This window comes from Ochotona curzoniae, unplaced genomic scaffold, assembly GCF_017591425.1.
Source record: "Ochotona curzoniae isolate NIBS_2020 unplaced genomic scaffold, NIBS_Ocur_1.0 scaffold_3890, whole genome shotgun sequence".
Taxonomy (NCBI): Eukaryota; Metazoa; Chordata; class Mammalia; order Lagomorpha; family Ochotonidae; genus Ochotona; species Ochotona curzoniae.
In genome coordinates this window covers 14,109,935-14,130,648 of record NW_024467115.1, presented here as the reverse complement: position 1 = coordinate 14,130,648, position 20,714 = coordinate 14,109,935, and the positions used below count along the sequence as shown (strand labels likewise).

Sequence of the window (20,714 nt, the reverse complement as noted above, 5' to 3'; positions counted from 1 at the left end):
GATAGGCTGCAGGAAGCTCTCTTCACCCAGGCCCCGAGGTTGAACTCCCCTGTGTCCTTGGACGATGGTGGCGGTGGGTCTAGCGATAGGTTTAAATAGAGGAGTCACATGACTGGCATATTTCCCACTTTTCTTACCCTGTTCATTCTGCAGAAATTAATTTTAGCAATCCTTTTGAGAGGTTCTCTGAACTGTATTGATCATTAGGCCGGATGCTGAGTAACTTATACTGCAGAGCTCAGCTGTCGTCTTTCCCCCATTACACCTGAAAACCATCTGACTTCTTTTGCTGTTGGCAGCGACTTGCTAGGGCAAGTTTTGTTAAATTAGAGTGATGTGCATTCAAGGGTGTATCTGACTTTGGAGGAAGCAACAGGAATACCACATTGAAGTGGTTTTGAAAGCTTTCCCATCTTATTTTTCTACGTGTCACTTGAACAAGCCCAGGTTTCCTTTACTTTGTCTTCTTAAAAAACTGAGGCAAACTGTTCATTCCTTATTTGAAAGACAAATTTACAGAGATGGAGAGAAGGAGAGATCTATCTGCTGATCCATTCCTCAAATGGCTTTAATGACTGGAACTGAGCTGGTCCGAAGCCAGAAGCTTCTTCTGGGGCTCCCACGTGGGTGGAGAGGCCCAAGGACTTGAGCCATCCTGCACTGCCTTCCAGGCCATAAGCAGGGAGTTGGATCAGAATTTGAGAAGCTGGGAAAAGAACTAGTATCCATGCGTGATGCCAGCGCCTCAGGCAGATGATTAGTTTGTTGAAACACTGTGCCAGCCCCCATAGATTTTTAATCAGGCTATTGTGATAACCCCTTTTCTCCTTTTATATTTTATGGAATGGGACTGAATATGCATACTGCTTTGTCTTAAACTGTAAATGAACAATGAAATTTACGTGCAGGATTACGTTGATGAATTGTAACTAGAATCATTTGCAATTTATATTTTAAAGGAAATCATAGACATGGAAAGTATACAGTTTGAAATTCAGCTATCTCCTTTCTGTCAATACCTCACTGAGCCACACGGTGGTGCTGTCATCTTGAAGTACTGTTTCTGTAGTGAAGCTCCTGGTGTGCTGTGACTTGGTTCCCAGCAACACCAATGATCAACTTTTATCTTTTGTAACCTGAACAGGTCTACGTGTAGGACTTAAAGCATTACTTCTTGAGTTTCTTCAGCTTTACCTCATACTTGATCAATGTTCAGTGGGTATTTTGTAGAATAACAATCTATACCAGTGCTGGGGAAGAAATAAGCGAAATAAGCACACACAAGGACTACTTCCAACCATCATGGAGCAGCCATTCTCTGGTGCTGTTATCATCTCCAATGGGATCACTTTAACAACCTCCCATCCAGTGATCTTCTGTGCATTTTCCACATGGCCACGGAGATCCCTTTAAATCCTGTTGGAGCCATGATTCCTCAGACACCTTGGTGTATTTCACCGGGCGCTACACGATCACATCACCACCTGCTCTGAGTTGGCACCTCACGGCATCGCCAGGCCTGCCCCAATCTCCATCGTCCAAGTTTGCTTTTTTCCTTTTGTTTTGCTTTGCACAGCAGAGTTCCCTTCCCGCTCAGTCTCTGGATCATAGGCCTGATTTTGATTTTCCCTTCTTGCTCGTTTCAGGCTCATTCTCTGCACCAGCTTACATGGAAGCGCTTTGCACAGCCTTTCTGTGCAGTCTTCTCTGAGGTTTTAAGGCAGTGCTTGTTCGTGTTCTGCCAGATTCTTCTAACCCTGTCCTAGCTCCCTCAATTCCTCATTTTAACTTCCTATAGGACAGGATCTTAGTCTGTCGTGTCTACCTCTGTGTGCCCAGTGTTTTGTATGGTGTCTGCCTCGGTAGAGATTTTGCTCAGTAAATTATATGGAAGGTCGGAAAGCCTTGAAACTGTAGTGTACAACCCAAAGGGAAATATAGTTTCAGTGGTAAATTATATAGTACAGATTAGAAATGCAGTAGAAAGCCTGAAAAAGGAAAAAAAATTATTAATTAGGAACGAGAATCAAACATTTCAGAGTAAACACAATTGATAACTTGCCAGGACAAAGGAATCAAACAAAATGACGATAGGCTTGGAAATAGCCATGCATGATGCTTTTGAGACAGTGAGGAAGTTGGGTTACTACTTTGTTGATGGGAAGTAAGGTAGGTGCACAACTTGAATGCAGATGCAATCTACACAGGATTCAGTAGCATACCTTTCAATATGGTGTTTGCTTTGCTGGCAGAAAACAAAGTAATTAATAATAACACAAGTTCCTCTAAGGACCTTGTTCCTTGCTGACGCTCTCGTGACACCTCTCCCAAACACCATGTCGAACTGCATGTTCTCCATCCTTTCTGGGGAAGGCCTTCCTTCTAGGTTATGCTGTGTAGTCTAGTCTCCCTCATGTCTGATTCTGGTTCATTGCCTTTTGCATTTGGGAAATCAGTTTTAAGAAAATTGAATGTGACCTCTAGATTTGAAGAATACACATGTGAATGTGGATGGATGATAATGTAGTGTTGAGCAAGCCCAAAGATGCAGCTATTGTGTGACAAGATGGACATGGCCTTACCAGTGTTTCTGTTCAAAAGGAACTAAAACAAAGTTAAGAGATTTCCATTGCTATGTTTATTTCTTGCATGTTTGTTTTTTCTTTTTCCACTCTACCCTAAAGAGGCTGATGTAGGTAAACACTCCTTCTGGAAACTCGTCACTTTACCCAAGGTTGTGCTGAATGCCTTAGTCATTATGTCAACCAACTCATGCTTTGGCTTCCTGGATCCGACTTTGTCACTTTTTGTTTTGGAGAAGGTGAGTTCTTTGCTGTGGCATGCGAACATAATTGCTGGTTCTTGGGCCCTGCTTTATGGAATACCAAGATAAGACTTTTGAGTGGATGTAAAAATGAGGCAGATGGGGAACTGCATACCGGGATAGCCTTCCTCTGTCATGTCCCTATGATTGAGGGATCTGACTCAATGAAGAGTGCAATCTTTCGCTAAAGGGGCTGGACATTGGTCTCTCTCCCATGACTTGCTAATGGCCCTGTAGAGCCAACATGGACCTCATCTGTGTTGCTGAACAAGGAACATGGTCCTCTGTGTTCCAGTGAGGCATGAGGTGCTTAAGACCATTTGGGGTTGGGAGGTTATTCTGTAACAGATTGTTTTTGGATCCACTCAATTTTTAGAGTGTTTTTCAGAATAGGACACTGCTGACTGCATGAGTCTGGAATAGGAGAAAGGAACTAAGAGACTCCAGTGCTGAAAAGTCAATGTTGACTTTTCAAGAGTTTGGTATTATAAAGTTTGTTCTTAAATAGTTAGGAAGAAAGATTATTGATGATGCAATAAAATTAATCATCATGTATGGCCATTAATTATATTAGACACTTACTATGTATCTATAAGGAGTCCTAAGTGAACAATGTTATTAAGTTGCTGCAGTGAAATAACAAGATTATCAGCTCAACTTTCCATGAAGTTTCTAAGATAGTAATTTTCATGCTTTCTGAACACTGATACATTATAAATATAATGATTAAAATGATTTTTGCTTTTACAATTCACCCTATCTTTTGAAATCATTACAATTGGAGGTACTTCACAGATAAGGTTGGGGACTGTAGTTTTTGTGTGTGACCCAAGGTTTAGGGAGCAATGTAACATCGTGTTCAACTGGTGAACATCTATAAGATAACACCCAAGAAATATTCTATTGTTGCAGTGACCCAATCCGTATCCATCGTCAACTACGCATCTCTTTGAGTCACTGTTTTCTGTGCTCCTGGAAAGTTGTGTCTAATGAGAAATAATCTGTGACTTATCTCTGAGAAACCCAAGCTGTTTCCATAGAAGAAGTCAGCCACTGCACCCCTTCCAGGAAAAAGTAGTTTATTTAAATGGGAAGAAGGAGACAGGTTTTCCCCAAAACACCACTGTGGCTGGCCACTTGTCATGTGATGGTGGGAAGGGGGGCCCCTACTTGCTCCAGGTTGGTTGGCGTGATGCTTTCACTCTGTTAGGGCTGTTGGCAGTGCCTCACCATGGAGGACTTTTCTCAGTTCAGAGAGAACTTGCTACACATCCTTTTTGAGGTTGGAGGGTTATTGTTCCATACAACTGTGACCTATGACATTCTCAGAAATTTACTTTCCATTTTATCAAATGTTTCTTTCTCATTGTCAGAAAACTTTGTTGTTCTCTCAGATTTATTTATTTACTTGAAGACAGAGTTGGGGGGCGTGTGAGAGAGAGAGATCTTGTGTCTGGTTAGTTCAGTCCTTTAAATGGTTGCAATGACTGGCCTAGGCTAGTCTGAAGCCAGGATCCATGAGAGCAAGCTTTCTTTGGGTAGTTTTTTAGTGACTTACCCCTGTGACTTTAATACAGAATTTCTTTTACAGTTTAAGTTACCAGCTGGACATGTTGGACTGGTATTCCTGGGTATGGCGCTGACCTACACCATTTCCTCACCACTCTTTGGTTTGCTGAGTGACAAAATGCCTGTACGTATGCTTGCTTTTTATTGGAGTTGCTCATGTATATTTAGATAAGTGCTTTTCCTGTGAGTCTGAGACTGGTGAGTCATTTAGTTGGAGAGGATCTATGCAATTGAGAGTTCTCTGTGTCTTCCCACTTCAGCCATGACCTTGAGCCAATTAACTTTTAATTGCCTCAGTTGTAAAATGAAAAATGTTTAAAGAATTTTTTTAAAGATTTATTTTTATTACTTTTTTTATTGGAAAGGCGGATATACAGAGAGGAGAGAGAAAGAGAGAGGAAGATCTTCCGTCTGATGATTCAGTCCCCAAGTGAGCGCAACGGGCCGATACTATGCCGATCCGAAGCCAGGAGCCTCTTCCGGGGAAGCGAGGCTGCCGGGATAGAACCGGCGCCCATATGGGATCCTGGGCGTGCAAGGCGAGGACCTTAACCATTGCGCCACTGTGCCGGGTCCACTGGTTCACTCCCCAAGTGGCCGCAATGGCCAGAGCTGAGCCGATCTAAAGCCAGGAGCCAGGAGCTTCTTCCAGATCTCCTACAGGGTGCAGGGTTCCAATGCTTTCGGCTGTCCTCTGCTGCTTTCCTAGGCGGCAACCAGGGACCTGGTGGGGCATTGGAGTATCTGGGACATAAACCAGCTCCCATGTGGGATCCCAATTTGTGCAAGGTGTGGATTTAGCCACTGAGCCATTGTGCCAGGCCCTAAAAGAATCTTTTCTAAAGCTATTGAGTTAGATTTTCTGAGGGAAAATGTTCTTTTATTAAAATTAAAAAAAGAAAATTGTAGGGCCAGGCATGGTAGCCTAGCACCTTAAATCCTTGCCTTAAATGCTCTAGGATCCCATATGGGTGCTGATTCGTGTCTGTGGGCCCTGCTTCCCATCCAGCTCCCTACCTGTGGCCTGGGAAATCAGTCAAGAATGACCCAAAGCCTTGGGACCCTGCATCCAGGTAGGAGACCCTGAAGAGGCTCCTGGCTTTGGATCAAGTCAGCTCTGGCTGTTGTGGGTGCTTAGGGAGTGAATCAACGAATGGAAGATCTTTCCCTTTGTATATTTGCTTTTCCAAAAAAAAAAAATTACATCTTTAACAACAACAACAATAATAATAATAATAGTGGGGAAGGGGAGGATTCATGCTAAGCATTAGGGCAGAATTCCTAAGATTATTATGTGACTTGATCAAATGGATTCTGCTCTAGGAAGAGATAGTTTTGGTTTTCTGTGAGAGTGAATGGATTTTGTGTGTATATATTCATTGTTCTACAGCCTTCCTGACAGAAGACCCCCTCTTTCTTTTTTATAATTTATTAATTACATTGCATTATGTGACATAGTTTCATAGGTACTCGAATTCCACCCACCGCTCCCCAAACTGTCCCCCCCCCATGGTGGATCTCTGCACATTATTGCATTACGACAGGTCAAGTTCAGTTAAGATTCTTTCATTGCAAGCATATACCAAGCATAAAGTCCAGCATCTTATTATCCAGATAAGTTCAACGGCTTTTTGGGAGACCATCTCTGGTCTGAAGATAGGGCCGGCAAAGTATCATCTCAATCAATTAAAAGCCCCGACATTATATCAGTAACAATTTATAACATTATGGAATTAATTGACATGGTTGAGTAACCAATATGTCAAAAAAAATGCAAGGTCTGAACCACATCGTGTGACTTCTTCATTGACATTTCAATTATTAGTTTATATAGAACCAGATTCTATACACCTTAAAATTGCTATAGATTACTGTTCAGCTGTCTCATGTCTATTTTCATTATAGTATTTAGCAGTTTATAGCGCTGAAGCATAATTTTGCTGAACCTGGCTGTTTTTCAAATAGTCTAAACTAGCTTATAACTAACAAAACATATGTCAACAGTTTAGGTGTAGAACAGTTTTAGGAGGGGTGTGCAGAGAAATCTTCAGTACCCCAGTGAGGAGTAACTAATGTTTGTGTCTCACCTTGTTAAGTGTAAGTGCATCCCTGCTGACCATTTTCTGTCTGATTCTAAGCTTTCCTTGTTGTTCTCTATCTATTCCAGTATTTTTGTTTGTTTGTTTTGAGGGGTTTCTGGAGTGATCCTGATGGTCTTTGCAAGAGAAGGTGGGGACCCAAAGTTGGAGCCAAGCAAGGACCATAGAAAGCTCCCCTCTCTAATCCTGAAGGAAGCTTACTGTTCTTTTGTTTCTGCAGACTGCTCAGGGTTCCTGGTTGTCTTTCCGATATCCTTGGATCTTGTGAGGAAGGATTTGGACTTCTTGCAGCCCATATGGGAGATCCAGATGGGGATGGGTGACCTCAGAGTTCTCGGCCTCTGAAGGCACTCCAATTCCCCGTGTTCTCTTTGGCAGCTGGGATGTAGTCCTTGGTGTTCATACCGATAGTCCTTGGTGAGGATCTGGGAGTCTTCAGGGTTGGGATGCAAGCCTCCTCCTGTCCACCCGCTCCACTCTGGGGTCCCCCCCCCTGCTCTTTGCATATGACCTCCTGTTAAGAGGTTGTCAGGATCACTCTTGATTTCCCCCATATGCCTTTGCAGTTTTACTATTTTCTAATGCTGATTTGAATCTGTTGTCTATGAGACCAGTTATGATCCTAATAGGTTATTCTTCACATCTTCCTCACATATTCTAGGGAGATGGAAGATTTCTCTGCTCTCCCGCCCCATTATGGAATAACATAGGGTATTAAAAGTATATTAGGTTTTAAAATATTTTGATGTAGATCATAAGCAGTCTGACTCACATTGATTGTTGGTTCATTGGTTACTTCACAATATCTTATGGCATGTGAGATTGGCTGTTTGAGGTTGAGATAATATATTTTACAGGTACTATTTTTCATATTGACATCATTTCATCTTAAATTAAGGCAAACATGTGGTACCCAACCTTTTGGGATTGGCTCATTTCTCTTAGCATTATGGTTTCTAGTTGGGCCTATTTGGCCACAAAGAACTGCATTTTATTTTTTTTAATAGCTGAGTCGTATTCCTTGGAGTAAATGAACCATAGCTTTCTTATCCAGTCTTCTGCTGATGGGCATTTTGGTTGCTTCCATGTTTTTGCAATTACTGATTGTGCTGCTATGAACATAGGGGTGCATGTTGGCTTCTTGTGTAACAGGTGTTTTGGATATATTTCTAGGAGTGCTATTGCTGGATCATATGGTATGCAGATTTTGAGTTGTTTGAGTGTTCTCCATACTGATTTTCATAGAGGCTGTACCAACCTGCAGCCCCACCAGCAGTGGAGTAGGGTTCCCTTTTCCCCACATCCTCGCTAACAAGTGTTGTTGGTGTTTTTTTGTATGTGTTTGTTTGCCATTTGGGTATGTTCCTTTGTGAAATATCTTCCCATTTCCCATGCCCATTTCTTGAGTGGCTTGTTTGTTTTGGTGTTTTGGTTTTTTGGAGTTCTTTGTATATTCTGGAGATTAGCCCCCTATCACCTATGTAGTGCGCAAATATCTTCTCCCATTCTGTGGGTTGCTTTTTTACTTTTTTGGTTGTTTCCCTTGCTGTACAGAAGCTTCTTAGTTTGATGAAGTCCCATTTGTTTATCTTGGTCTTGATTGCTGTTGCTTTTGGTGGCTGAAAGATGTGGGTCTGTCTTCTTGTTTCTGCAGGCTATCAACCAGTTGTCCCAACAGCATTTTTTGAAGAGACCTTCCCATTTGCCTGGATTGTCTTTTTTTTTTTTTTTGGTCAAAGATTATTTGGCTGTATCTGTGTGGGTTTCCTTCTGTTGTTTCTATTCTGCTCCACTGATCTTCCTCTCTATCTTTGTGCCAGTACCAGGCTGTTTTGATAACCACTGCCCTATAGTATGCCCAGAGTTCCAGAACTGTAATTCCCCCTTCTAACTTCCTGTTCTTCAGGATGGTACTAGCTATTCATGTTTTTTTTGTGTTTCAGATGAACTTTTGAATCATTGTTTCCAGTTCCATAAGGAATGTTTTGGGCAATCTGATTGGGATTGAGTTGAATGTATATATTGCTTTTGGTAGTATGGACATTTTTTTTTAATTTGTAATTTTGTGTATTAGTTATATTTCATTTTATTTTTTTAAATTTATTTTATTAATTGCATTGCATTATGTGACACAGTGTTATGGGGACTGGGATTCCCCTCACCCCTCCCCGAACCCTAAAGTAGTATGGACATTTTAATGATATTGATTTTACCCATCCAGGAACATGACATATTTCTCCATCTTTTGAGGTCATTCTCCATTCCTTTTTTAAGTGTTTTGTAATTTTCTTCATAGAGGTCTCTTATATTTTTGGTTAGATTTATTCCTAGATACTTCATACTTTGTCTGTAATTTTGAATGGTACCTTGCTAGTTAGATCTTTTTCCATCTTGGGGTGTTTGCATACTTATGGCTGTTCATTTTTGTTCATTTATTTTGTACCCTGCCACTTTACCAAACTCTCGTATAAGTTCTAACAGTCTCTGTATTGAGTCTCTTGGATCTTCTATGTAAAGGATCATGTCATCTGCGTATAGTGAGAGCTGGACTTCTTTATTTCCCATATGGATTCCTTTGATTTCTTTTTCTTATCTTATGGTGTCAGTGAGGACCTCTAGGACTATGTTGAATAGCAGTGGAGATAGTGAACATCCTTGACTTGCTCCAGATCTCAGTGGGAATGGTTCCAGTTTTTCTCCATTCAGTATGATGCTGGTGTTGCATTTTTCATATATTGCTTTGATTATGTTAGGGTTTTTAGCATGAAGTGGTGTTGGATTTTGTCGAAAGCTTTTTCTGCATCTATTGATACTATCATGTGATTCTTGTTTTTCAGTTTTTGGATGTAGTGTATTACATTTATGGATTTCCAAATGTTGAACCATCCCTGCGTTCCAGGGATGAATCTTACTTGATCCGGATGAATGATTTGCCTGATTTTTTTTTTTTTAATTCTATTGGCTAGGATTTTGTTGAGAATCTTAGCATCAATGTTCATCAGAGAGATAGGTCTGTAGTTTTCCTTTTCTGATGGTTCTCTATCTGGTTTTGGGATTAAGGTGATGTGGTTTCATAGAATGAGCTTGCAAAGGTTGCTTCCTTTTCTATTGTTTTGAAGAGTTTGTGGAGGATTGGGGTTAGTTCTGTTCGGAATGTTTTGTAGAATTCTGTAGTGAAGCCGTATGGGCCTGGGCTTTTCTTTGTTGGGAGATCTTTAATCACTGATTCAATCTCTGCTTTGGTTATATGTTTGTTCAGGTCTTTGGGTGCCTCTGGGCTAAGATTTAGTAGGTGGTGGGAATCTAAGAACTTTTCCATTTCTTGATGGTCTTCTGATTTGTTGGAATACAATTTTTTGTAGTAATTTCTAATTATTATCTTACTGATTGCAGTGTCTCTTGTTATGTTGCCGTTTTCATCTTTAATGCTGTTAATTCTCGCTTTCTCTTGTTTTTTCTTTGTCAATCGGGTCAGTGGGGTGTCTATTTTGTTTATCTTCTCAAAAACCCTGCTTTTTGGTTTGTTGATTTTGTGTACAGATTTTTTTTTATTTCTGTTTGGTTTATCTCCTCCTTTGTTTTGATGATTTCTTGTTTCCTATTGTGTGTGGGACCCTTCTGCTGCTGCTTTTCCAATTTCTGGAGGTGTGTGCTTAATTCCTGTATTTGGTGCCTTTCTTGGACCTTGACATGAGCTCCAATTGCAATGAACTTATCCCGTTGCACTGCTCTGATGGTGTCCCACAAGCTTTGGAATGTTGTATTCAAGTTTTCATTGGTTTCCATAAATTTTTTGATCTCATCTTTAATTTCTTCCCTGACCCATTGTTCGTTTAATAGCATATTGTTCAACCTCCAAGAGTTTCTATATTTCCTGGGGCATTTTGAATTGTTTATTTCCAGTTTCATTCCATGGTGGTCTGAGAGAGTACGTGGTATGATTCCAGCTGTTTAATGAGCTGGGTACCTTCATTCTGCGTGTCTTTAGTTTCAGAGATCCTCTCTTCTGCTGTATTTATTCTTTTGGTTAGACTCTCAACTTTGTGCTCTAAGTCAAGGATTTTGCTTTTGACTTGTATTGCTGTGACTATGTGGTTCTTGAATTCCTTGCAGTCTTCGCAGTCTTCCCAGTCTTCTTATTGTCTCTGACAAATTTTATCACTATTTTTTAAAATTCCTTGTCTGGTAGAACTTCAATGTCTTCATCTCACAACTCTGAAATAGATGTTGGCTTTTGGTCTTTTTTTGGTGGGGTGCTGCCTCTTTCGTCTAGATCATTACTTTTTCTGATACCTCTTCCCATTGTGTTATTGTTTCTTGTTGATTTGGGGAATTTATTCTGATTTGTTTATCCACAGTGCAGTATTGTGGAGTAGGTGTGAATCTACTACTGTTATTTTGTTTGCATACAAAAGAGAATTTCTCTGAGTTCCACTGAGGACGTTTGGCGAGGGTAGGGTAGATTTGTTAACCCCTGGATGTATATAACCCTCTGTAGCTGGGTTTCTTTAAGGTCTGTTGGCTATGGTGTCATCCCGTGTGCATCTTCAGGGGTAGGGCATAGTAGCAGCACTTTGTAGCTTCATGACTCTGTGTCTAATCTGGGCAGATTTGGAAGGACCCCAGTGCCCCTCAGGCCTGTGGGGGAGTATGTATCAATTGCCAGGGGCTCTAGCTATGGGCATCGGGACCACTGCCCATTAAGGCCTCTGCCCCCACCCCCAATACTGTTTTTCTCTACATCCTCTGTTGGAAATTCTTTTCCCTGGTGCCCCCACCATTGTGATAGATTAAGGCGCACTCCACCCAGCCCCTCTGATTGCCAGGGCACTGGGCACCCACACGTTGTGTATGCTGGTGTCACCAAGGCATTCCTAGCAGGGTCCAACTGTCCCGTAGAAAACACCCTCTTTGGAGAGCTAACGATTCTACACGGCTGATTAGCATGTGGAATTATGCTATTGATATCTAAATCTCAAACGTCTATACTGTTGTGCTTCTTTTTTTTTTGGCATTTCTTTTGTTGATTAGATAGACATATACTTTTATTGCCTAAATATTTATCAAAACCTAAATCCCCTGGAAATTACATAGGGCCTTAGTTGAGCAAATATTACAGCTCTATACAACCCCAGCATAAGGGATGCTTTCATTGAATAGTGCTTCCATGTGTTCAGACATCTGTAACAGGAACAGAGAGGCTCAGCAACAGAAGTGTGTTTCCTGCAGCCCTGAGGTTGGACAGTCTAAGATCGAAGCACTCACAGATTCCTTGACAGTGAGGGCTCATCTTCTGGCCCGCAGCTGTCCTTCCCCATAGTTCACTTGATAGAAGAGCAAGGGAAGTTTCTGGGCTTTTTTTCCTAAAGGCACTCATCCTGCTCCCGAGAGGAGCCCTGACACCTCCTCTGCAAAGATTCATCTCCAAACACTGCCATGCTCGATGTTGGGATTTAATGTATGAATATTTGCTGAGGAAGTGGAAACAGTCTACAGCAGTTAATTTTTTTAAAGTGTCTTTTTAAGGTATTTTAAATACTTAATGGGTCCCTTGTGGTGACTGGTTTTAGACATTGTTGTATCTGGAATAGTTTACCATGTGTAAAGTTTGCACTATACTCCGTTTCTAAGGAACTCCTATCTTTACTCACTCTTTATAGTTAGGTATGTTGTCTTTGCTTTTGAGTTTGTCATCTACAGTTTTCTCTTCACTGTGAAGTTAAGTTTTCCTCATTGTATCTGAGTGTTTGGATACCATGACTTCTGTTATCCAATGCTTCTTTATATTGTCGGATGAGCGAGGGCCTTTTCCCCTCTCTGTTTTTACCAGCATCTAAGGAAATGGCTTCTGGTTTTTGGAAACATCATCACCGCAGGCTGCTTCATCCTCTTAGGCCCTGCCCCAGTCCTGCAGATTAAAAGGTAATTGTTTTCTTCTCTGTTTTTCTTTTCTTCTTCCTCAGTCTTTGAGGAGGAGGAGCTAAATCATGTTGTGTTTCTGTAACCCCCTTAGAGCTTGCAGTAGCTGCACATTGCAGCCTGCTTCATGTCATTTATTAGCTCAAATAAAACGACCTCTCAGATCTTCCCCAGTTCTCTCTGATAAGGCACACTGTGGAAAGAGAGACATTTCAGAGTCCTGCTGATGTAGATTTGAATTTTGGCTCTGCTATTTGCTGGTGATGTGAACTTGGGCAAATCAGGTAACTTCCGTGAACACAATGTCGGATGTGGAAGGCACCTTAGTTACTTGTCTATTCCCGTACTCTGCCTATTCCACACCATTTTGTACTGCATTGAATTTCAAAGCAAAATAACCAAATAAACAACGCTCATGTTGACCTTTTCACAATTTTTCAATGAATTTTATATGATGAGAAGAAGGCGAGTTGGCTCTACACATGGGATACATGAGAACCATGATGTAGATGTCAAGATGAAGCGTTTTTCCTCCCCCAAAAGTGAAGGGTAAATTACTGAATGAAGTGGGATAAGATGTGACTCTAACTTTTGTGACACTCATTTTCCTGAGGTGTTGACGTCCTTAGCATTAAGTTTCTTGTTTCTTAAAATACTGACTTTTTTTAATCCCCCAAATTGTCTTGCAGCCAGCTCTGGTTGCTGGTCCTTGTGTTGATGGTGAATGGCATTTCTGCTGGCATGAGTATTGTTCCAACTTTCCCAGATGTTCTCAGTAGTGTTCAGTAAGTTACTTCCATTGTTTGAAGCATTATACTAGGAATAGCAATGAACGCCACAGGCTTTCTTGAATTCCTTGGTTTTGTAGGATGTTGAATATTTTTCTCCCCAATATTGGATATAATGGTATTATAACACACAGTATGGTAATATAAATAATAACAACAACAACAATAATAATAATAATATAGTGATAAAATAATAACACAGGGCAGTATTAATAGATTAATAGATGAAAACGGTGAGGGTGGATGTTTGACTTTGGTTTCTGCTTCAGTCAATGGGTGATTTTGAAAAGCTAAAATGAAACAAAATTGTTTCAGCCTTATTCCTGTCTTACGCATGGGGTCTTACATGAACGAGGGATGACCAGCCTCTGTCATTTGCCCATCGTTCTCTTGTTCAATAGATGTGATGGTGAATGACCAGAAAATTATGACCCTGCTGGTTCAATTCAGCAATTCTCATTGAACCTGTAATGAACATTTTCAGATTTCTGAATTTATGTTTTAACTTTAGGAAAAAGGAGAAGCCTGTGTTTTCTCAAAATTCTGCATGGTTCTGATCTTCATCTCAAAATTATGGGTCATGATTTTGTTTTGAACTTTTAATTATTTTTTATGATATAGTTTTGTAGGTGTAGAAATTCCTTCTTTCCTTCACCTTTCTTCCTTTCCATGTCCCCCCCCCCATCATTTCCCCCGTATTAATACAGTACTTTAGTCCTTTAGTAACAGTTGCAAGTTTACATTTTCATGCATCATGGCATTGTAGGAATAGACAAGGGTAGAAAATCCAGTGCCATACATTGTCATATGCATCTCTACTCCCGAATAAAAGGAGTTTTCCCAATCAATACACCTTGACAATGTGATACTATTTTTTTTTTAACCGTTGCTTATATAGGCAATGCCATGTTACACTTAAATAGCAGAGATTTGTACATGTGACTATTGCTGAAGGACTATTCTATTGTAATAACATGGGGGGAAACGGTAAGGGGAGAAATGGAGAGGGAGGAAGCGGAAATGGAGGGGAAAATCGCTATAGCTACAAAACAGTATCATGGAAAATAGTAATAACACTATGAAAAGAAAATCTAGTCCCATTTAATTGAGCGAGGATTTTTAATGTATCTTATATGATAAGGTTTTCAAAAGTTCATCGAAGGTGTTTATTATAAAAAAGCTAAATTTGGACTTTAAAAAGTTTTGTAATCACTTCTTGGCCTTTTGGCTAAGATCACGTTTAAAAAGTTTTGCACCTAAATCAACTTAGATTTTAATTCCAGTTGCAAGTTTTCTATGTGTCCTCATATACATAGTAGAATCAATTTTGAAAAGCCATGGGGGGAAAAAAAAAGAAAAGCTGTGGAGAAAAATCTAGCTTTGAACATTTCTTTGAATTAAGTAGCTTTTATCTTAAAAGTGGAATATCTTGCCACATTGTTCCTGGTTTACCTTAATTTATCTGTTACACAATTTTTTCTTCATGAGGGTTTTCCTTTTAATAATGGATACAATCATGTCTCTCTTTGCAGTGAAAATGGATTTAAAGAGGGATTAAGCACACTAGGACTTGTATCTGGTTTCTTAGGTGCAGCGTGGTCACTTGGGTGAGTAGGCATTCCACTGAGTTTCATTCATATGTGCAAGATGCAAAATACCATCTCCATCCTGCAGGGGACTAAACTACTGAGAGGTTAGATGAGACAGGACTTTCGCAAAGACCAATTAGTTCTTCCTGAGTACAAGCATAGTTCTCTTATTTTTAAATTTATTTGAGAGGCAGAATGAGATATAGATGAAGAAAGAGAGCTCTCATCCTCTGGTTCCCTCTCAAAATGCCCACCATGGCCGCAATAGCCAGGACTGGCCTGGACTGGGCCAGGACTTCAATCCAGTTATGGGAGGAGCCCGTCGAGTTTATCCATCATGTGCTGCTTCCCAGGCTGTGCACTGGCAGGAAGCTGGGGTTGGGAACCGGAGCCAGGTATGGAACCCAGGTACTCTGGCATGGACATAAGTGTTTTAACCTGAATCTTAACTGCCAGTCTGAATGGAGTTCTGATCCAGACCCTCTAACGTCAAAATCAAGCACTGAATCTCATCCAAATCATCTCACATACCTTTCTTATTTAAGTGATATCTGTAGTTGACTTTAGCAGAAACATGTCTCATTTTAAAGATGCATTCATTCATTTTAACCTACTATTATATAAGAATAAGTGTGTGCTAGCAATACAGTATTCAGTCCTTAGGTATGCATCAGACTGAGTATGTTACAGACAGATACTGACTGCAGAAGAGTGTAAAGAGCCTTCTGGACATGTGTCATCTTTCTTTGCTTTGATATAATCTGTCAACCTATCAGCAGCTGTTATAACCTTAGAATTGTTTATGAATTTTGAACTTCATTATCAGGTAGAATTCGTTTTTCTTATATTCATGATATACCCAGGAATTTCTTCCTTTAATTTTATAGTTCTAATTAAAGGAAGATCTATTATTGAGGAATCACACAGTTTTTAGAAAGCAATCACAATTTGGTATTATGAAACACTCTTTCTTCTTTCCACTGTCAGTGCTTTTATCGGACCAACAGTTGGTGGATTTCTATATGAGAAAATTGGTTTTGAATGGGCAGCAGCAATACAAGGCCTGTGGGCTCTGATATGTGTGAGTATCTGGTCTTCTGCTTTCATGTGCGTTGTATTTGTGGAGAAATGTGACTTGGACATGTCACATTAACCAGTGTCTTTACTTGTGTTGAAGGGATTGGCCATGGGCTTGTTTTATCTGCTGGAGTACTCAAGGAGAAGAAGGTATGGTCAGCTTATGAGCTTTCCTGTTTTTTAATAGTTAGCTTACAGCAGTGGAACAGAAATACCCATTTTTTGAAAAGATTTTATTGATTGATGGATTGATTGATTGATGGATGGATTGATTTAAGGTTGGCAGCTGGGGAGAGGGAGAAAGCGATATCAACCTCCCATCCACTGGTTACTCCCCAGGTTCTTCCTGGTGTCCTATGTGGACAGCAGGGAGCCTAGTACCTGTTTCCCAGGCCTTTGGCACAGGGCTAAATCGGAAGTGGAGCTGCTGGTATTCAAAGCAGTGCTTACATGAAATGCTGCCTTGCAGGTGATAGATTTGCCTGACACACCACAACACCATAGTGTGGAATTCCACATGGAATACCATTTTACATCCATTCTTTTTTTTTTATCATATTGTGGAATACCACATGAATACCATCTTACATTCATTCCTTTATCAGGGAACTCAGGCTGTTTGTTTGGCAGATGTTTCAAGGAGACAGCCGGAAAGAGATGCTGAGCTTGTTTTGTTCTGTGTTGTCATTGAAAATAAGAAATACCAACATTTTCCTTTTCTTTTCCTTAACATAGATCTATACTCCAAAACATCCAGGGCACAGAGTGGGAAGGAACTGCTCTGCTGCCCAAGGAAATCCGCCCTTGCACTGTTCTGGAGTGATGCAGGAGTGGGAGATCCCCTGGCCTTGAACCTGAAGCCAGCCTAGAACCTGGCTACTGAGAGAGGGATTCTCCTGGCCTTGAACCTGGCTGCTGAAAGTTTTCTTACTATTTTTGTGTCTGCACAGACTCCACGGATCTCATGCCAGCAGTCCAGAAATGCTAGTGTGCTTTGATGATCCCATGTTCGGCTCCATGACTGTTGTCTTGAAAAGCTGGCCTGCTGGCAGGCGCATTTGAAATCTTAAGGACGAGCGTGATAGTTGGAAAATCAGGCAAAGTTTGCCTTTTCTGAGTAACCACACTTAGGCTTGACTATTTTACTCATCCCGTTGCATTTCCTTGCTTTTTATTCTAAGTGCTGATTCTGAACATGTTTTTTTTTTTTTTTAGTGACCAACAACTGAAATGAATTGATACACTCGAAATACACAGGGCAACTTCACATTTATTTTTGAGAAATGGTATTAAAAGCTTTTTGGTACCAACAAATTTTGAAATCCATGCATGCTTTTTTTCATAACACAGTTTTTAAAATAAGTAAAGACCTCTCTCCTATGCATAGATTTCAAACATATTTTAGCTTAAAATAAAGGTATCTTTTAATCTCATATCCCTGAAATTTTTTAAGTCACCTCCTAAAAAGATACCTCAAAATAGAGTAATTACTACAAAATTGGAAAGATGCTTTCTTTGGGTCCTGAGATTATTTTTTAATTTATCCAAAAGGAAAAATTTCCACTTCTGTAGCATTTTTTAGCCCTTTTTTTTGAGATTTATTTGTATATTTATTTGAAAGGCAGATTGACCCAGAGAGAGAGTTAGACAGAGCTTTCATCTATTGGTTCACACCCCAAATGGCCGCAATGTCCAGGGCTAAGTCGGCCTGAAGCCACTTTATCCAATCTCCTGTGTCGGTGCTGGAACCAAAGTGCTTGGAACATCTTCTGGTACTTTCTCAGGCCCATTTGCATGGAGCTGGATGGAAAGTGGAGTAGTGGGACTCCAACTAATGTTTACGTGGGATGCTGGCACTGCAGAGTGCGGCCTAATACACTGCCACAGCACAGCTCCCTTCTATGGCATTTCTTGACCTTCAGTTTGCCTAAAACATTTTGTGCAAAAGGCGCAAGAATAACAGCACTTAGGCTTTTTGTTCCGTGGGCATGTTTTTGAAGAAGTGCGCCCACTCCTTGGCATAACTGTTGGTTTTTGTTAGAGTCTCTTTCAGCTGTACCATTTGGTTTTGCTTCCATCCTCCAAGTGGATGATTTCCACACCTGGAGTGGGTCGCCCCTGTGCCCAGCAGCCACCCGGGTGTGGTATATGTTAGGGACACGTTTCCTCCAGCTTTACTGAAAAACTGACACAGTGAACGAGTGTCACTGGCACAGTTCTCATACCTCCAAGGGCTTTTTCATCATCTAGTGGCTAAGTTCATCTTCAGTTTTTAAGAAATATTTTTACCCTTTCATTCAAGACTGGAATTAAGTTTATTCCTAGAGCTCCCATTTGCTGGCTCACTTCCCCCAGTACCTGCTGTGTTTGGGACTGGCCCAGCTAGAGCTGGAAACTCAGTTCTCTCATGTGGGTGGCAGGGAAGCAAATGCTTAAGCCATCACCCGCTGCTTCCCAGGCTCAGGATTGCAGCTGGGGGTTGAACCCAAGCACTCTGATATGGGAAGCAGGCATCCCAACTTGTACTTTCACCTCTGTGCCAAATGACCATGTGCCCTAAACTGTCTTTACATGCTTCCTGTGGACTGACACCATGCTAGGTGCCAAGCTTTTGTGTCCACGTAAATCTAATCTCTGTATTTATGTAATGGATACCAGCAGAAAGGACAAGCCATAAATAAGCACCATGATGAACAGAAATGCCATGCAGGAAGAATCTTGGAATAGCCGGCTGCAGTTGACTAGGGACGACAAGACTTTCTGGGAAGGGGCTTCTGAATTGTCAAGGAGGCCAGAGATGTGGTGATTAGCTGTTACTGAAGGACTTAGGGAGTATGAGGAATTAGGAGATGGGGGAGGAAGCAGGATCTGGCTTTAAAAAGACTGGATCAACAGCAGGTACACATTTCAGGAAGTTCACCACAGAACCCATGGGGCCAAGGAGTAGGGAAGTGGATTGGCAGGGATGGGAACCAGGAGGAATTTGGGATTGAGGAAACACAGGTGGTTTGGAGCAGAGGTTGCAGCAGGAACTTGCAAAGCTGTGCAGACCTATTCTGGGGGGAGCAATTCCTTCTCACTAACTCCTGCTTCAGCATGCAGAAGGTGGTGCCATGCTGAGGCACATGTATAGCCTTGCTGCCCTTCCTGGGACCTAACCTGGACAGAATGGGACCCGGGCAGGCTGCTCCAGGGTGGTGTGCAGAGCAGGGGCACTGTCTGATAGCCCCGGCTAACGCCCCTGGGATTCTTCTATCGCTTTTCTTCTCTCTGGGAGCCTTTTGACAAGGGGCATTCAGGTCTCCCACCCAGGCAGCTGTGACCCAGATTGAGAGCCTGAAGTTCAGGCTTTGGCCACACGGGAATGGTGTTTGGGCATAGAGCCTTGCATGTGGGCATAGTTCTGGATTTTCTTATTCCAATTACCAGTGCAGTTCAAGGTCAAGGCGAAGACTCCCAGCCTTTCTGGAGAGAGAACTTTGCTGTCAATTGCAACACGCTGCATATCTCGCCAACCAGTGTATTTAACCTTTGTATGATACCAACTTTGCCCCTTCCTTAGTTTATGATCTTGCAGGTACTAAGAAAAATGACAACAGAAGTTTAAAAAATGAGGAAGTGTACCAGAAAAAAAATTTGAACAATGGAACCAGTAGGTAGATCAAAACTATCAAAGGAAATTTCTGTGTATTTATATTTCTATTCTTGTAAATACAGCAGAGGTCTCTAGCTTTAATTTAAAAAAAAATAGCAATACTTTATGTGTCTAAATGTAGAATGTATTTGTAATAAATAGGTAAAAGGTGTTTTCATGTCAACAGCACACCTTTTGCATGAATAATATGCATAAGTGTAAAGAAAAAATGAAAAAGATGAATGCAAAACACAAACAATTTTTTGAAGTTAGATTTTAACACAGGTGTAATTGCTGAGTTCCATGCATTGGCAAGAAATGCAATCTGGAGACCGTGTGTACACTTTCTCAATTGTCCTGGATCATCACCTCCTGTAATACTACGTGGTACAATGTGTGACAGTCCATCACCTCAGGCTGTCCTTCTATTGCCCTTCCTGCAGCTGTGTTTCTGTCACCTCTACCTTTGGAAACTACTAATCTGCTCTCCATTTTTATAGTTATTTTAGGAATTGTTGCTCCTACACTTGATGAGAAATGATGACATGTTTTTTCTTGCTTGAGATCCTGCAGATTGGTGTGTGTTCCTGTAGTTTATTTCCTTAGAGTGCTGAGAACTATCCCGTGATACAGATGTGTAACATCTTCCTCATTTCTGGATGACACGTAGGTTGCTTTCATCTCAGGGATAATATAAATAAAACTGCTGTGAATATGCACGAACATCATTTTGTGGAAACCTAAGTATTCATTTTCACGGGATGAGTGTTGAGGAATACAGTTACTGGGATGTATGGTAATTGCATCATCAGCTTGCTTTTCTTTCAAACGTACTATTGTATCAAGGATAGGAAACCTGATATTGATGCAAAACTGTTCTCTGCCCTGCAGTGAGGGGACTTGGTGCAACTAATCATACAAAAGGACTACTGACTGATGGTGAATAGCCAAACTGATGAACAGCGTAAATCTTTTAAACCTGAGGGTCACGCAGGTGTAAGGAGAGAGGGTTTGCAACAGACTGTGACTTCTGTGTGTACACGTGCAAGGGAGGTCAGTCAGCGAACAGCTTACTAACACACAGCAAACACATGAAAGAATCAGGAAAAACACGGCTCTGAGGCTTGAGGATCAGGGAGTTCCTGCATCTGTGCTTTCCCCTCCAAATGCTTCAGCTGGTTAAGGTTTCACACCAGGCATGGCTCCCCATTGTTC

General features: G+C 41.1%; 1 protein-coding gene across 1 annotated transcript in view; it reads left to right on the top strand.

Annotated features, from left to right (window-relative positions):
• LOC121146167 (MFS-type transporter SLC18B1-like) overlaps nucleotides 1-17,199 on the top strand; it is a 30,986-nt gene extending 13,787 nt beyond the window's left edge. The window contains exons 5-12 of the mRNA XM_040965486.1: nucleotides 2,685-2,821; nucleotides 4,416-4,517; nucleotides 12,323-12,414; nucleotides 13,101-13,196; nucleotides 14,732-14,806; nucleotides 15,776-15,869; nucleotides 15,966-16,015; nucleotides 16,601-17,199. Coding sequence (XP_040821420.1) covers nucleotides 2,685-2,821; nucleotides 4,416-4,517; nucleotides 12,323-12,414; nucleotides 13,101-13,196; nucleotides 14,732-14,806; nucleotides 15,776-15,869; nucleotides 15,966-16,015; nucleotides 16,601-16,688 — 734 coding nt within the window. The 3' untranslated portion in view covers nucleotides 16,689-17,199. The remainder of the gene's footprint in view (nucleotides 1-2,684; nucleotides 2,822-4,415; nucleotides 4,518-12,322; nucleotides 12,415-13,100; nucleotides 13,197-14,731; nucleotides 14,807-15,775; nucleotides 15,870-15,965; nucleotides 16,016-16,600) is intronic.
• Nucleotides 17,200-20,714: the final 3,515 nt, after the last annotated feature.